Genomic DNA, 18,458 nt, shown 5'->3' with positions numbered 1-18,458 from the left:
GCCAGCCCACTGCTCCAATTTGTCTAGCTGCTTGGGCCGCTAGGTGTGTGCTCCTGGTCGAGCTGCCATCGTCGTTCCACTGTTGTCATTCCAGCCGCGTGATCTGACTTACGTCATGCTGTTTTCATCGCCCTTTCTGCTCACATGCTGTGGTCCAAATAGCTTGGGTCACTGGATATGTGTTTGGGGTCATGATGCCGTCGTGGTCATTTCATCATGGTCATTCCAGCTTTCTTACAAGACTCTCGTCATGCCGTCGTCATTATGCCGTCATTATGCCGTCATTATGCTTCATTGTTACATCGACATCGATCTTTCTTTTGTTATAGTCTTGTAGTTGTACTGTCGTCATTTCATCGTGATTATGGCACCCTTGTCTTGCCATTGTCGTCCATAGCAATTACGCCTCCATTGTCAGACCGTCGTCATGATGCTGTCATGGTTGTGCCATCATTGCCACTCCGGCTATGTCGTCTGACTCTTGTCATGTCGTTGTCGTCACACCATTGTTGTCATACAGGTTTCATGATACAGTCTTCGTCACGCCATTGTAATCATACACTTACCGTCATCCGATTGTTCTCATGCGATTGTCTTGCCATCGTCGTCATACATTCACTGGCATACCATTGTCATACCATTGTTGTCGCACTGTCGTTTCACTATCGTCATCACGTCAGTATTGGCTTCCCATTGTCGTCATGCCGCTGTCATCATACCACATTCGTCGATGCATCGATGTGGTTCCTTGTTCATCATTCTATCATAGTCACACTTATGGGTGACCTTGGCAAGCAAGTGCTTTAGAAAAGTGGGATGATATCGGAGTATGTGACATATAGCTGAATGAATGAAACGCACACCCAGTGGAACATACTCAGTGACCTAAGTTAGCGAGTGGTTCATTGAAGAGTCGCACATCACCAAGTGCATTCACGACGCGGCTCGCTAAAATGTTGGCTTGGAAGATGTTCATTCTAAAGCAGCACATACCCAGTGCGTTTGTGGTGCAGCCTGCTAGAGTGTTAGGTTGCTGACCTTGAGGAACCCTTGTGACATGTGTTCGATTCCACCCAGCATCGAAGAAACTTAAAGGATTTAAAAGGTCTTAAAGGCATGTAGCCCTGCTGAGAATGAACAGTTTGTGCTAGCTAATAACGTTGTCGTCCTCATCATCTCTTCAGTCATGATAGGTCTGCTCTTGGTAAATGAGATAACTGTTCCATAGCAATATGTTATCATATGTATTGGGAGCATTTATCTCCATCCTAAACTTGTTGGACCTTTCGTTTTTGTCTGTTGCTCTGGTTTACTGGTTCAACATATGTTCTTTCCACAACGATAATAAAATACGAACCAGACAAATTGGCCATCCTTCTTTGAACATAACATAGCAGCATCCTCTCAACATCACAGCTACCGTTCGCACTGCAGAACGTAAATGCCGCGTTAATTCGCTTTGTAGTGCATTGCTGCCGTTTACATATATACATATATGCGACCTATGGGAAATGCAACGCAATGCACCATTGTTGTATTCATCTTGACATTGCTACTAAGAAAAGCAACAGGCTTTCCTTGACTCAGAATCGGCAGGCGCTGAATATATTATATTTTTATTTATACATACAGATTTTCGCTCGAGTGTTAAATGAAAACATGAAATATACATTATTAATAATATTCATATCATAAATGTGACCACATGCTGACAAAGGGTGGGCACAGGGCGTCTACCAACTGGGAAAACTGGGAATTCTCAGGGATTTTGAGTAGTCTGGAAAAACTCGGGGAAAACTCAGGGAATTCGTGCCTCTGTTCGGGAAAATTAGCGGTAATATTGTTTAAATGGTCGAAAGTAGCGGTAATGCTGGCTCGAGTAACAGACGGGAATCGTAATAGGAGCTCTTTGACGCCCTGGTGTCGGCTGGAGGAGTTTCCAGTGTACAGTCAATGACCGACTTTCCGGATTCCCGATAATTTGGGCGAATTCGCGGCACCACCACGCACCCCATAGAGTCAATGTATCGGGACGTCTGAAATTTCGGACGCAAGAACAATTCGCCGTCCGATTTTCCAGACTTTTCGCCGTGACCGCAGGGTTCGAAACGGCATTAATCAAAGCCACCACCGCTGCCGTTTCGATTACCTCGCCGCCTCGAACTGGCGCTCTCGCACGCAGATCCGCTGACAGCCGTAGCCACCACTGCGGCAACGCCTAGCTGCTTCGACGATCGCTATTGAGCTTCTTGCCGTTGGGTGCCGCGTTTTTCATTGAAAGAATTAGCTGCTGTCCGCAATGGCACCGACTGCGCCTTTGTGGTCCTCGCGATTGGCTTGGAAAGAAGCTTGGAAAGCACGGTGCGTTGCATAACGCCGGTTCCCGAAAGTCAGCTTCGCCTCTTTACAGAAATGTTACTCGGTGAAGCATACGCAAAAGTATTGCAGTGAAGCATAACATGCGTGGGAAGGGGCTATTGCCACGGGACACAGTATGCATTCCTTAATTATACACCCGTGCATACGGTATCTCCTGTTATAGTACGAGCACGGATATGCCTAATACGTGTACCGACAGGCCTTCAGAGTGTTTTTGAATGTGCCTGCGGAGGTTTGAGCCCTTAGGGGAGTAAATGACATGCATTTATTTTTTCCAACTGGCCAATTTTTCGGACGTTATCGCGGCCCCTAGGGAGTTCGAAAAATCGGACGTGGACTGTGCAACTGACCAAGATGCTTCAAATGGTCCGTGGGGCGAACGAGTGGCGGAAGGAGGACAAGAACAGAAAGAACCTACGCATTGAGGAATAAACAGAAAAGGAAGCGTGCTGCCTCCGTTTTGATGGAGCTTGAGCTCAAAAAAAGAAAAAAGTTTTGGCTGATGCCGAGATGTAGATGTCCATCATCCAAACCAAAATAAACTCTTTAAAGCAATGAAACACAACATTGAGGCGTCATGCGCGGGCTGAGAGTATGTCAGGACTTGCGAGCTGTTGAGTGAGAATCTCGATTGTGACAAAGCTCGGGCCTCATACCACTGAGCTTGCTATCAGTTGATAAAAATAGCTCACATTCGAAAATATTTTCTTCTGTATACATCTCCCTTTTATTCGTATTTGAGGATGTCTGACTCGATTTGCAATTTTTTTGGAAGACATCTAATTTGCTGTGCATTTTACTAACCCCTGCTTTCTATTCTTTTTTTGAATAATATAAACACTACTCCTTAGTATTCAAACTGGATTAAGTCGTTTTTATTAAAATTTTTTCATATTGACACGTGTATTTTTTTATAGGGCGACCACGTTTCACTGCCACTACTACACTTACTAGAGAGTGACAGCATCAGACGACGTGGTTTCAGCCCGTCTTGACATAACACATAGTTGTGCATCACTCAGCGAATTTTGCAAAGGCACTCGGGGAAAACTCGGGGAACTTGGAAATGTCAACTTGGTAGACACCCTGTGGGCAGTGTTGATGAGTTTTATGACACCTGCATTTATTTTTATCATTTACAAAAGGGAAAACTTTGGAGAGAAATTAGGTTTAATCCAATTTTCATAAATTTTGTTCGTAGTGCAAAAATGAGGAGTTATCAAGTTTTGCCCGAAAATGAAGGACCTTCTATATATAAGGGTGAATCAGAAAGTCTTTTCCCCCTTTGTTTATTAGCCAAAATAAGGTACATACAGGTAAATACAAATATACATACTATTCTATGCACCTTACACTATTTTTGCACATAGTCCCACACCAGTTCAGGCACATTTGTCCCATCGCAGCACTAAACCTGAGATGCCTCTATCGTAAGTCAGCGGTGCACATGGCCTCCCCGAACGCTCATTGTCATGCGAGTCCTCATGGCCTTTTGCAAACTCACAACACCACCACCTCACACTTCTCAAAGCGAGACACCTTTCCCCATACGTGGGCTGCATTTCCTTGTGGATTTCGATGGGTGTCCATGCCTTGCTCCATAGAAAATGAATCACAATTCGTTGCTCGTACGCCATGGACGTGTGAAGCACAACCGCCATCATCAACAGCTGATAGCAGAGCCCTGCTGCGGAGCTAGCGGCAGATAAGGCCGGGCCGGCCCAAGAAAGGTCCACCGCTGGGAATGGATATGTTGACTTCGCACTTACAGTCGTAATTTGGTTAAAAAATTTGGGCAAAGACTTTCTGATTCGCCCTCGTATATAGCTAGCACACTAGTCACTAGCGGTCTGCGAATTTTCGAAACTCTCAAATAATGAGTTGAATAGTCTCCTATTCGATTTGGTCTTCAAATTGCGTTGTCACTTTGTATATGCAAATAATTTTAGAATACTTTTCACATATTTCAAAACATTAACTGTTCGCAAACAAACATAAAATCGGAGCAAAAGAATGGTACATTTTCACCCTTGCAGGCATACAATAGGAATAAAACATGAGAACTTGCATAGTGGAGCAGGCTATGTCACTTAGGTAGCTATACCATGGCTATACTTTAAAGGCTGTACAGTAGCAGCCCTGAAGCTCCGCGAACTTGTAATGTGCGTGCTTGAACCCTGCACACACTTTTCTGTGCTTCACATTTGACAGTAGACTTGGCTAATTCTACATAGTGCTTCCATGAAGTTCGTATTTGAGCAGATATTTTTGTTGCAGATGTGTTTATTCTAGCAGGTGGCTGCTTTCAGACAGTTTTCATTATCTTAAGCATGGTCCTAATTTCAATGACCTATCTGCTACGGCATCTTAATGATAATGGCATTCTGTGGCTCAGAGCAAGGTCCTGTGTTCGATTCCTGGGTATGAAAGCTGTGGCAGCAGCTCTCAGACGGGGACAAAGGCGATAGCTCCTGTGGACTTGGATTAGGTGAAGAATCCCATGTAGTCAAAATCAATTGAGTCCCCTCCACTATGGCGCCGCCCATAGCCGGTGCGTTGCCTTTAGATGTTAGACCACCATACATCTTTTGAGTATGTGATGCTGATGTCCTGCACTACCACTTTTCCAGCTTAGGTTCAAAGCTGTGCATCAGTGGAAATAAGGAAGGCTGTGCAGAGGGTTGCCATGCTGTTTCCTTGCTATTGTGAGCTGGAGGCACAGATTAAAAAAAAAACAAAAAAAAACAGCGATGCTGTTAAAGTGTTTCGCAGCCGTTTTCGTGCGATGGTGAAGGTTGGCATGCTCAATATCAAATGTTAATAAAAGAGGTAGAGTTCCAAATTCTTGCTTTGAAGTCTAATTATTCAATGAATATAAAACAAAAGTTGCCTTGCGTATACCTTATTTGAGTAGACAACTAATTTGTTATTTTTGTTTTTCACATTGCCTTTTACCGGCTCCGCGTTAGATGTCAGCTAGGAGTTTGTATGGCTGCGGCACTGAAAGCTTATGGTGTGGTACTGAAACACAGCCAGCATCGGAGTCGTTACTAAGAACAGCCGGCGTACAGATCCTTATTATACTTCTGAAGGGTGTGAAAACTTGCTAATACAGCCTTGCTGTCTTTGATGTATCAGTTTCTCAGACTGGCATACATTTGTGAAGGATCTTTTCACTATTTCTTCTTGAATTGGTGGGGTAGGGAGCAGTACATTGTCTGCAAAGGGTGCAGGGCTGTTAGCAATACGAGTGCCTGCTGCGGGGGCACTAAAGCTCTGTATGGCTTGTACCATTTCTGGCCACATGGTGCAAAATAGTGGTTTCTTTATTTCTGTTCGCGATTGCGTTGCAAAGTGGCTTAATGTGGTTCATAGTGATTGAAGCTTTGTTTTCTTCTGCTGTTCATGAAGATTACTCACGAGTCTCACGAGTGCCTGCACAGCAGGGATTGCATTCTGGCCACTGCAGCATGTGTGAACATGACTTGGTCCCATGTTCCTGTGATATTGCAGCAGTTAGGGTGCAATCTTTTTTTTTTATGATGGCACATTAAATTGTGGTAAATATTACTGAATGGTTCAATGGAAATTCTAGTAACGTGCTGGTGATCTGCCAGAGTCAACTGTTGATCGAAATCAGGAAGTGATGATGAGACAACTGCTTCCTTTGTGAACAAACTTAACTGTTGTTGTTTTGTAAATGCTCCATAGAAGATGCAGGGGAGCAATGGTGGGCAGCGCATTGTCAAGTAAAAGTGTCTGCAAAAACACTCATACTGCACAATAAGGAGGAGGGTGGGGGGAGTTGCTGTTATGGATGAAGGAAATGTAAGCATGCAAATGTAAAGTAGAACACCTCCTACAGGTAACAGGGAGCGTATTAGTTACAAGAGGGCATTCCAGTTAGCCCTAACCTGCTCGTATTTCACTTGTCCATGGTAGTAGTACCGCCAAGCTTTCAACACCACGAACAGAAACAGACGATTTCTTGCACGAGGAGTGAAATCTGATGTATACGTGTTTGGTTCCTACATCAGTGCAATAGACAGCATAGTGTGCAGTAAATAAATAGTATCTGGCACAAGAAATTCCAGTCACGCTTGTTCATTAGGATAGTTAACATTACTAAAGCAAATGTTGAAGTATTCAACAGCTGTCTCATGATGGCCCTTTGCGATTTCATCTTCACAGGAATACTTCACAGAATTCTTTGCTGCTGGGAGCGAAAATTCCCAAGTGTCCTTACCTAGCGACTAAGAGATGCGAAGGCAAAAGCGTTGTAAAGCATACTGTAATCTATCTTAATCCATGATAATCCACCTCAGTCCTCCTTAGGACATCTTAATCGACCTTAATCCAACCTTAATCCATTTTAATCCTATCAATAATTAACTTTGCTAATCATTAATCATCTTTTATAGATGGCTGTAAATGCTTTGGTTTGCTTCTGGCTTTCCTTGGCTCATAGAGATCTAAGGCTTTTGCCTTAATAAAGGAAATTCTAAAAGAGAGAGCTGTTGACATCTTTCAGTAGCACAGTACCAAGTACAAGAAACATTGTCATAAAAAAAGTACAATGTGGTTTCACAGCATAGTCATCCACATAGCGTATGCATATAGCATAAGTGTGACTTGGTATTATTTATCTAAAACGGTGGAGGCTTGTAAAACTGTTGGGTGTGTTTCAGGTACACTTCATGCAAACTAGTTTATTAATATTCATGCACCATTTCTTTTTGTGGAAGTGTAGTGGTCACATTCATGGATGCAATAAAAATTATTTAAAAAATTTCCCTGTTGTGCTAGTGATTGCTTTTGATGATGCCGACACTACAGTAAGTTCAGCGCAATTTGTTATTGAAATGCCACAATTAAATGAAGCCTAAAGGGCATAAATAAAGGTATGTCATCCTTTGCAAGTATCTCTGCCATGTGCTCAATGTTTAATAGAACGAACATATTGATAAAGCAAATATACGCCGAGAATCCAGCGTGTATCTAGACATTTAAATATTTTGTTATGCCAGAAGGCTCGCTGTCACAAAAAAAAAAAAGAAGAGAGCCAGGTGCAGCATGGGTAAAGTAGATGTCTGTATGCATGCAAAAAAGAAGTAGAAAATGTAAGCTAGTAGGAAAAAGTTTAAACATTTGCAAAAGCAAGCCAGATGTGCAATCCTAATTTGGGTAATGATGGAAAACGTACATGTTTTGACTGCTTGCACCAAGTACAAATAGTAAACAGAGTTAATACTGAGCAAAGGCTTGCCCCTTTGTGTTACAAAGTAAGGTGCCAGCAAATGGGTATGGTTCTGCACTAGCTACAGGTGTAAACAGTTGCCAGCACAACTGTGTGCTTTTTATAATGAATATATTAGTTAAATATTTTGTCCAGACTATGACTTTGTTATGTACAGGTTTAACTGTAATCGTGCTGCTGTAGTGTAACAGCACAAAGGAACCGAGAATGGTGAAAGGAAGAATAGTTTTTATTTGTTTTTGTGGTTTTTACACAGTGAAACACGCATGAGAAATTAGTGATAACATGGCGCTGGGGTAACAGATGAGATCAAGAAAAAATCGCGATACAGGAAACAAGAACAGCAGCTTGAAGAGTGTCCATGCCCACATGGTGTGGCTTGATGAAAGCATCTTTTTAACTATCACACTTTTCTCTGCCCCGCAGTTTGAAAAAAAGGAGGGGGGTGGGTGGGGGAAAATAAACGTTCACAGAACTTACAACGACTTTACTAGCTCTGCCTCCGAGCCAGCACGTTCATGCTCTCAACAGACGTTTAACATGTCTCTCCCCTTCAACACTATTCTTCTCAACACCCCGACCACGTAACTTCCTTTCGGCAGCAATCAATCATGCAGCAGCTTTTTCTTCACTCGCTATCAAGATGTCTCAGCTAGACTGGTGAACATGAACCGAAAAACAAGAAAAAACAAAAAATTGCAACTTTTGCAAAAATATTCAGTCGTCAAAAATACCAAGGAACTGGCAGTAAATATATATATTATATATATATTTATATATTATATATATGTAAAAAATCGTTAACACGAGGCTCTTAACAAACTCTACAAGTGACTCCTAGGTAGAAATTACAAAACAGCTATGGACACCACAAATGTATCGAGCAAAGGGAAGAGGAAAGGAGACAAGGGAAAGGACATGGGGGCAACAGTAGAAAAATGGTTTCAACATGAAAAATAAGAAATCTTCGAATTTTTCCCTTCTGGGGGCATCAGGTAACGGCCGCGTCGACATTCGAGTCTGCACCGACGGCCCTGTATTGGCGCTGGGCGACCCAGCTTTTGCACAAACGAACAGCACTGAGAAACAAAAATAACAAAACAACTCAAGAACAGCGACACCTTGTGCTATCACGATTATTCACATCTCGCGATGAAGGTTTCTGAGCACAAATATAGTTATATATGTGTGTATATAGGTGTGGTACTAGAGAGAGTGACAGAAAGATGGCGAGAGAGAGAGAGAAGTGTATCTATGCTGGTTTGCTCCTCTCGCAGCACACTTTCCAGGCTAAATGGGCTTTCCAGACATGTTCTCTCGCCTTGTTCTTTTCCTGCTGCTTATGCAGCATCAGCGTGTTTACACTGGCGTGTGAGCGGCAAAGCTTAAAGCTTCTGCATCCAACATCCTGGTGTCTCTCCATTGAAATGGCGTGCATGTCTTCGCGATGAGATTCGTTATGAGATTTCAAAGACTAGTTGCAACAGGCTTGCACATTGTACTGATCATGTAGCTTACCAAAACACCTACAAAGATGCATGTTAATGTTCAGTGCATGGATGAATAGCAAAGCAAAACTACACAGAGAGAAAAAAAATATACCGAAAGACAAATGCTTCTGAGATTGGCAGCGTTGTCATCCAGGCTGCTCTGAAGTGCATAGCAATTAAGGAATACGGTTTATCCTGGCACTTGGATACCAGGCTCCCCAAGAAAGATGTAAAAGGTTTATAGGAGTAGTTACAATGTTTGTTAATAAAAAGGTATTCAGATAGAGGAATCATAAATGTTGCAATTTGCAATGTTTTTCATGTACAATTTCAAACAAATATGATGGGTTTTACATGGGGCTCATGGTTGGCATTTGAAGCAGACGCACCTCTGCTCTGCAATTTACACAAATACATCAGTGTTCGTATGAAAACATTGTTAACCCATCACTATGTTGCCTCTGTCCAGGAGACAGCGTGTGTACAGGCAATACAGAGGTGTGTCATTTGAAACTGCACATATCGTCTTCCTTTTGCCAAATAAAAGAAAAATCAGGTGCAGTCATGTGTATGATTACAGATATAATCGATCACACGTACACAGTCATACTGTGCGTTTTAAGATGCAAGCTTAATCAAAATTACTCGGTAACAAATGCTAAGCAAATTCTGCCAGACTTCACTCGGAGTGATTGGCCACACAGAAACAGCCTTGACTTGGGCAGTGTGTGTGACAATATCGGTGTGCACTGCACGACACAGTGGCAAATTATATGACTCGCCTCAATTCAAAGCCAAACAAATTGAAATTAAATTCATGTCAGATACAAATGGTGCTCAAGCTTGTGCTGTAATGCAGATGTAAGGGCACACCTTGCACAGAGACCAAATCATTTCTCTCTCCCCCTCTGCAAAAGCAAGAGTGACGGCAACAACGATCCTGGGTTCCTCCACATCTAACGGCGCTCACTAACGCCCATCACACTTGGACTTGGGGGTGGTATTTGTACTGGTATACTTCACTTGAAGTAGAGACGGTGAGAGAAGAAACTAGAGAGTAGTTATAGTTAGGTAGCGCTTACAAGTGAAAGCTTTTTTTTTTTTAAGAAAAAGACAGCACACTACCATGTCTTGTATGTTGCTTTTTTTTTCCGTAACCTCTCCTCAGTACATTGGGACTGCATTGCTGGGTATACAGTGTGACTACACGTATAGTATGTACATGCGGCCAACTCTGCGCGCAGACGCGCGCTGGCGTCACATGACTGCATCGAGACATGACCAGAATATCAACACAGGTACGCACACAGATGCAGGAGGGCCGTGGGTATATGCGACAAGCAGCCTCTGGGATGTGGACAGTTTCTGGCATCGAAGACAGTCAACAAGAATCACCGACATACGCGCGCAGATAATGCATTCTTCCCCGTCACCCCATTTAACACTTCGAGAGATCCTTTCTCTCTGGCCATTCCTGCAGATACCTGTTGCCTCCTCTGGCTTCTTTTTAGTTTGAATCCCTGTGCTGCTTCACATTGCTCCTTAAGAGTTTGGATTTGTGTGAGTGAGAAATCATGCCCAACACGTCTATGAATCTAGCAGGTCCCTTGGATTAGATTGCTAATCAGGTGCTCTGAGATGCTTGGTTGCTAATACTTAACTTAAAGCTACTCTAACTACATGTGCAACCCTAGTTGCCCGAGTTCCGCGTACTATATATAGAAAAAGAAAGGCCGCTGCTCTTGGTTGTGTAAGCACTAGTTACCTAGAAGGACAGTACTAATCCCGGGAGTTCAAATATACTGGCACATATAAAATCCATGTACCTTGGGAAGGGCATGTAATATAAGCCAGGCTACGTATGTTTGACAAGTAATACAAAAGCTTCAAGAAGCTGATTCAACCAAGCTCCCAGAACATCTTCGCCTTTGCCTGAATAATATGCCCTGCAATGCTTCATAAAATACTAGCAATGTTTGCTGTTAGTTGTAGATTTGGCAAGGGGGACACTGAGTATACCGTAGTATTTATTTTTCTGAAGTCATTCCTCGTACAAGTACATGAAGGACCTGGAAATGCTACTGCTTACCAACAATGTCCAGCACATTGTTTACTTCAAATATATTAGTGTGAGCTGTGAGCCCATTAACTGTTCGCCATTAGGTAAGCACAGGTGAGCAGCTGCTCTGCCGTAGATTCCTAACAGACTGAAATAATGCTGCATTAGCTCTGTTCCAGGAGCAGCGGCGGTAGCACATGGCTTGTAGCTTGTTGAGAGTGGCATGAATGCTCCAAAGAGCAATCAAGCAAAAAATTAACACTCCACACTACTTGCCAGTAAATTGCAGGCATGCTTTTTGTTTTTCATTACCCCCATATTCTCGAATGCTTCTCCAATTGACGCACCACTTTTGATCTCAGGAGCTGAAGGCAGCCCTGTGACTCAACTTTGCCTCTTTCAGCTGCTTGTCGTAATTTTGTTGTGATACTGGTTTTGAGCTTTGTGTCTGAATGGGATGCTTAAATGAGAGATAGCTGTACTGTGATGTCACATGTCATCGTCCGACAAAGACATGTTGGCACGTCACTGTCTCTCAGTTGGAAAACAATGCCACACGGGCAGCATTTCCAATGAGAGTGGAGGCAGCAGAATAACTTGCACAGTAGCATTCATATAGGTGCACAAATTGCAGCTGTCATCTCTTCAATAACAGCTGTGATAACATTCATAAGGTGTGAGATAGTTCACCTTGCAAGTCAAAGGACATGCAGTGATAAAATGTGCAAATATAAAAGCAATATGTATGGTTTAGACACTTGTTACAGTTATTCGTAACAAGTTTTATGCTGGGGTACGAAATGGCATGAAACTAATTTTGAACTTTCTGACCTCACAACTCTAAACCTTTGCTCATTGTAACTTCACACCTAAGTGCAATTCAAATTTTTTTCATCAAAAGGTTTAGTGGTGCTATGCTTCAGCAGGCTCATTTGGACGTCCTGATATAGAGGTGCATTTCTTAGGTGGGTCCTTACCACAGGAATCTCTGAGCACAATGCTAAACATCAAACAAAACACCCTTCACTCCCGAAAGTTCAGGTGGTGCCTCAAATAGATTAGCACTTAAAACCTGAGGGACTAGTGGCCATGGCAGCCTTATCCCTAAGAATACATAGCAACACAGAAGCTGAGCACATGAAACATGCCTCTGATGAGCATGTGCTTGGCAAACAGACTGGCTGGCCTTACCATAAATCAAAAGTATGTGGCATCCATCAACAGCGCCCTGTTAAAGAAGCAACAATTCCTTTACAACCTTCTCTTCACCTTACTACATAGTTTGTACCTATGGCACGGACATGTGACAACAGGAAAGAACAGACAAGGCGTTGGCGGGAATGTTACACCAATGCACGGCACGAGCAAAAACAGTCAGCAACAAAGATGTATTTCATAACACTCCCTCGTATGCGTCAATACCGCGAGACGCAGGTGCTCCGGTCTACCAATGTGCTAAAGCGTGTGCGTCCAGTTGGCATCAAAAGCTGTGGAATCTGAAACAAAACTGTATGTTTCCACAGCATAGCAGTAGGAATCCTAGCCTGTACTGGTGTATATGTAAACAATATGGTGTTGTTTGCTTTCACTGGCTGTGGGCATGAACTGCTAGGAAATAAAGATGTTTTGCAGAAATCACGCCCTGCAGAGTTTTGACACTGACTGTGCGCCGAATGTTTCTGTACCTGGTTCACTACTGTAGCACTAGACGATTAAATTTCGTGAATCCTCGACAGCTGCACAGTCTATTTTCCCAGCAAAATTCGAGTTCGATTCAGAGAACTGGGAAAATCATGCACATGAAGCTGGGAAATAAACAGCTGATAATTTCTCTGTGCATGTAAGTGAAGCTGCAAAACTTTATCTGGATTTTGGAATGAGAAAGAAGCTGCTACTTTGGCTACTCCTGTGCAAACATCACTCAATGTATTCATTTTTTTTCAATAAACAGAATGCCTACCTGTGGTTTCTACTACCTTTCTATTTGCGAGCATAATAGATATCAGCAGTTGCGCCGTGTAAGTAAATTCGCTTTACGGGCATTCACTCTGGCCTCGTGTTTATCTCTTGCCTTCAGTAATGACATCCGACACCTTGACTATTCATGCCAGAACATTGTTTGTACCGGGACTGACCTCTCGAGACCAACATCGTCCCACTTCGGCTTTGTTTTTTTACTTGTATTTTTCTTGGGAGCTTGCAGGCAGAGTGTTTCTGTGCGCACAACACCGCCACCTTCACGGTGGACAAAAATAATTCTTCCATGCAGCAGCGGAAATGGTTATTAACGTATTGTCAAGCAAGCGTTTCTGGCAACAGGAATATGTGTATATATAAATATATATCAGTGAGATGACACAGCAACAACAAAGAAACTGAGAGACATCCACTGCAGAACTCGCGTCCTGTCCTATGTTTACACAGCAGTTATCATATACTGGTAAGTGCAAAATATGGAGTGATTGACAGTTTCGCAGAAAACATAAAAATAAGAACCTGTGTCGAAAGGCAACACTGAGCTTTTGTGTTTTTTTTTTTACAGACAACATTTAAAAAGTCACACTGAAGATAAATTACTGATGAAAACGCGAACAGTCATTACAAACAATACTCTCCATACCTCTCTCTCCCTTCATTTAAATTTTTTTTAGAGTGTGTTTGTGTGCGTGTCTTGTGGTGAAGATGAAAGGTGCAGCAGAGAAAAAGATTTGTGTCTAATGGAGGAAGGAGGCTTTTATGGTTTTACAAACATTTGTACCATACTGCGTATTCTTTTGTGTGTATGTTTATGTCATGAACACAGAAGAAAAGAAGGCTATAAAGCATGGGAAGTAATGTGTAAAACAAGGTTTATGAGAATTTATACGTTGAAAAAAAGAAAAGAGAAAGAAAAGAAGAAGTGTAAAAAGAAAGTGCAAAAGAAGAAAAAGATGCCCAAAATGTTTTCAGTACATGAAATTAATTTCCAAGTTCACAAAAAGGATCCCTCTATTCTGAGGTCACACTGCCAAGTAATGTGCTGGATTAGCAACCTGAACAAGCGATGCCACGTAAACAACGCAAATTGAAAGTGCGCTCTGTACTGAATGCACAACTCTGGGCAAGAAAAGCAACAACCTTGTACAAACGCATTTTCTCGCAACAGCAAAAGTGAAGGACATAAAAGTACATGTTCAATATAACCCAAATGGCAGGGACTGCGTTATACATATGTATGCAGAAAGTAATTGAAGCTGTGGCTTCCAAGCGCTGCGTGGAAACCAAAATTCTCGCATCAGCAAAGCTGCTGCAGCTTTCCACCATCACCTCTCCTCCAGACGTTTCCTTCTCCCTCATGCACTTGTCGCTTGAGCTCACACTGCTGAAACATGATAAGGACAAAGAGGACATCCGAGAGTGGTTAACACAGCAACCAAAAACTCAGAATTTATTTTTCTAAGAATAGGGTAACCTTTTTTACCCACTTATATCCTCAAAGGTAATGCAGTAATACTTCTTGGGCACATTGGTCAACATGTATTGAAGCCAGTGTAGTGCAAAGAAACATGGAACACAGAAGACAGTACACAATGGGAACAAGCGTCCATGGTGTCTTGTCCTCTTTTTGTCTGTGTTACCATGGTGTACTGTCCTCTTCTTTGTCCATGTTTATTTCTGCTGCAATGGCTTCAATCCTCAAAGGTGTTTTTCTGAGCAAGAGTAACAGACCCTCCGCTCCTGTGCTGATTTTAATTTTGTGTTATCTAGCAAAGATGTTGTTTCTACTTGATGCCTTTCAGGTGTCCGACTGAGCCTTACACAAGAAAGAACAGATACTGTTCCGTCAAGTGACTCTCAACCACGGTTTGAAAAAAAATGCCGGGTGGTCTGTTACTTTCGCATGTGAAAGCACATTAAAGGGGAAATGTTAAATCTATTTAGAAGTGCAGATCATCTTTTCAAAATATGGCTTGCAATTCTCCAGTGAAAGTAGCAGTGATTGTCAGTTGACAAATGAGGCCGAACTTGCGTTTTAGAATCTCACACCAACACCATTAGCTGACATTAGTTTGACATCACAGATTTCACAGTATCTTCACAGTAAAAATCCACACTAGCTGCCAGTGTTATGCTACTTAGCAGTAAACAATTTACTTAGCACCCAGCAGACACTGTAAAGAATTGATGAAGTCACGAGGAGCTCATGTGAGCAATTCAAAATGATCTCATCACTCATCTTAATATTTACACTCTTTCTAGCTGGCACACCAAGCTCTCACTCGTGGTGAGATTGAGCTGTTTGCAACTCCACAAGTGGAATGTAGTGAAGTGGCTTGACATTATACCTCTTTTGAGTGTCTCTTTAAAAGAAAGAATGCATGGCTGCGAGTTGTGTGAGTTGATATTGGTTTATTTTAGAACAAATGCATTGAACAAGGGCCAAGTTAAATGAGGAAGATAGGACACATGCGCCGAGCACAACTGAGCATTTATACTGAAATACCGAAAGGGGTAAAACAGTAATATACAAGCACCTTATGCAAATGCCACGCCTGGATGTTGCCCCTCAATCCCTCTTTATTATAAACTAATTAAGGATCATAAAGGAAAATAATTGTGACTATAATTAGTTGAACCAACGCATGACTAACAGCTTAAATTCTTTTTGATAAAGAGCTGCAGAAGCACAGCTGATGCAGAGGGTGCCTGCTTGTTGGATGTGACAGGCCTCAGCGATTTCCCTTGGTTATGCTGTCACATGGGCTGTCTTTTTTTCTTGAATTGCCTTTTTTCTCATTCTAGGTGCTTTTGACAGAATTTAAACCAAAGAAATCCACGCCAGGTGAGCAGTAGTCTGACCTTTCAAGCCTCCTTGAAGCTAGAAGGCAGTTCCTGGGATTTTGTGGGCAGCCGTGGCGGCGCTGGAACGACCACTGCTGGCCTCTCTCTTTCGGCAGCTAAGGCACGCTCTCTCTGCAATCTGAAAGGGCAGCAACAGCAAGTTCAATTGCCTGGGCTATCCACGCAGCTTAAGGTTGTGTGTGGTAAAGTTACAAAAAACTTAAATGATCAGAAATTAAATAGACATGTGACACGAAGCATAGTTAGTAAGTATTTACTTGAACTGAGTTTTTCAGAATTCTAGGCACAACATTAAGTTGTGTCAAATCAAATACGTACTCCACTGCCGAGCGTCCCTCATCCACTATGATGTGACTGAGATGTGCCCGAGACAGTGCGTGGATGTATCATGTATCTAGACATGTATACATGTATACATGTAGATACATGTATCTAGACACATGTATCTTAGATACAATCTTGGATATTTTTCGGGTATCTTGTACCTGTATCATGATACATCTGGCAAGACGTGCATCGGTATTTGTATTTCCAATACATGAAATAATGTATCGTGCATCTTAAGATACAAAATACTGCTATTGCAACATCACTGTGAGAAACTATACAAATGTCGGCTGAACTCCACTTCTCGTGCTGATGCTGCTGCCACTAAGCCACCCCAATAAAACTATAGGCAGTGATATCCTTTTTTCTTTCTGCCAGAGCCCTTGAGTGAGGGCAGGTAATGAGGTCTGCACGTCCTTATTAGTGGAGCAGAGTCACGTGTTGGCACTCGTGCCATCTCTACAAAGACAAGCACGCAAACGTCTGTGCGCAGCCAACCTTTTGGTGTCTTGATCTTCTGTTTTTAGTTTCGTCGGTGCCATGACACTTGCTGGTAGGCACCGTACTGTTCTGTGAATGCCAATGCATACGGCGTGTTTCGTGCAAAACTTTGATGCCGCTATAGTGTTGTCATCGAAGTTTATATTGCGTGGTGCTTTGGTACGATGTCTGAATAATGCAAGAATGGGATTGCCTCGCATCTAGTGGTTTTTATCACCTCAGCGATTTGAAGGATCTCATGGATGTAAGTTTGTGTGTTGTGAACCAAAGCATGGATGGCGCTGCTTCCCAAAGACATGTGCATAAGGCAGCTATTTTGTGTACGTGATTGTTTCTCGCAAGCACAAAAAGCAATATTCATAGCGCAGATCTTAGGCGCCCGCTCCTGCGGCAAGTGTCAGCGTCTGCGTTGACGACGTTGGCGGCGTAACCGAATGAACAAGCACAGAGAAAGATGAAAGAGCAAAGGTGGAGTGAATTATGAAAGTCGCAAGGTGCAAACGGCGGAGACCAATGAGAGCGGCCCCTTGAGTGACCAGCACGCGGGAAACTGGTATTATGCAGACCTGTCACCGCTCGATGCATACACGTAACTGGTCTGAGCCAGACCACTCGCTTCATACTATCGTCTGCTCGCATCACCACTTCCTCGTGCTTGTTTGGTTTATTTAGTTTGGTCTTATTTGCGCTTGTTTTGATTGTCATGGTTTGTGATTGTTTCGTAATCTGATTGTATGCACGATGTGAATCGTGTAGTACTTTCTGGAAGCCACATGGCACTAGCGATTATACTGGAACCTTCAACGAGTCATGTATAAAAGCCAGCGCACTTGACCCGCAGATCAAGGTTTCGACAATCACCGACTATATCAATTCTTCGTGTCAATATATCTCGAAATGAAAACATGTATAGAGCTTCACTGAAATTTCACATCAGAGAGTATCGTAGTCGACAGTGAATTTTTTGGACTATGTTACATGCACAAATGGTAATACGTTTACGTGTAGAGGCTTCTTATTGACGTGCTTCAGCATGGTGGTGACCCGCTAGCTGGACAGCAAGCAAGAATAACAACTCTCTTCAATTACAAAAGCGACAAGCAAAAGCTTCTGACAGCACAGCATATAAAGAGCATTCATGTTAAGCTGCTAAAGCAGCCCTAATAAATTGCTTCAGAATGATACTATTATACTTTGAGCAAGAAAGACAAAAATGTTTAGATACTAACAGACATTTCATCCAAATGAAACAAGGTTGGTCGGAGTTAAGAAATTTCCAAGCAAGCATTTTTGGGCATATGTGTTTACTGCTACATTTTATATATATAGATATATAATTAAATATAATATAAAATTATTGTAGTGGATACAATAATTGGGGTAGTATCTTGTATCTGTATCTCAAATACTTGTTGCTCGAGTATGTTGTATCGTATCATGATAATATTGCAAAGTATCTTTGCCCAGCCCTAGTCTGAGACGCCTGCAAGGGCTATAAGGACTACAGACAAAAAAACAAGGAAAGAAATTAAAAAACCATCACAGACAATGAACAATTTCCAGTAGTGTAAGCAAAAGCTCTACCTAAAGAGCCCCCCACAAG

At 42.4% G+C, this 18,458-nt stretch overlaps 1 protein-coding gene across 3 annotated transcripts in view; it reads right to left on the bottom strand.

Annotated features, from left to right (window-relative positions):
* Positions 1-7,847: 7,847 nt before the first annotated feature.
* The window catches only part of Camta (Calmodulin-binding transcription activator), a 560,381-nt gene continuing 549,770 nt past the window's right edge, over positions 7,848-18,458 (bottom strand). For all 3 annotated transcript variants that reach the window (XM_065430476.1, XM_065430477.1, XM_065430478.2), the window contains 2 exons: positions 16,025-16,145; positions 7,848-14,546 (listed from right to left, as the gene is read on the bottom strand). In XM_065430476.1, coding sequence (XP_065286548.1) covers positions 16,044-16,145 — 102 coding nt within the window. In that variant the 3' untranslated portion in view covers positions 7,848-14,546; positions 16,025-16,043. The remainder of the gene's footprint in view (positions 14,547-16,024; positions 16,146-18,458) is intronic.

Source organism: Dermacentor albipictus, chromosome 2, assembly GCF_038994185.2.
Source record: "Dermacentor albipictus isolate Rhodes 1998 colony chromosome 2, USDA_Dalb.pri_finalv2, whole genome shotgun sequence".
NCBI lineage: Eukaryota > Metazoa > Arthropoda > Arachnida > Ixodida > Ixodidae > Dermacentor > Dermacentor albipictus.
The sequence above is the reverse complement of the archived record's forward strand: the minus strand, read 5'-3'. Positions and strand labels throughout refer to the sequence as shown.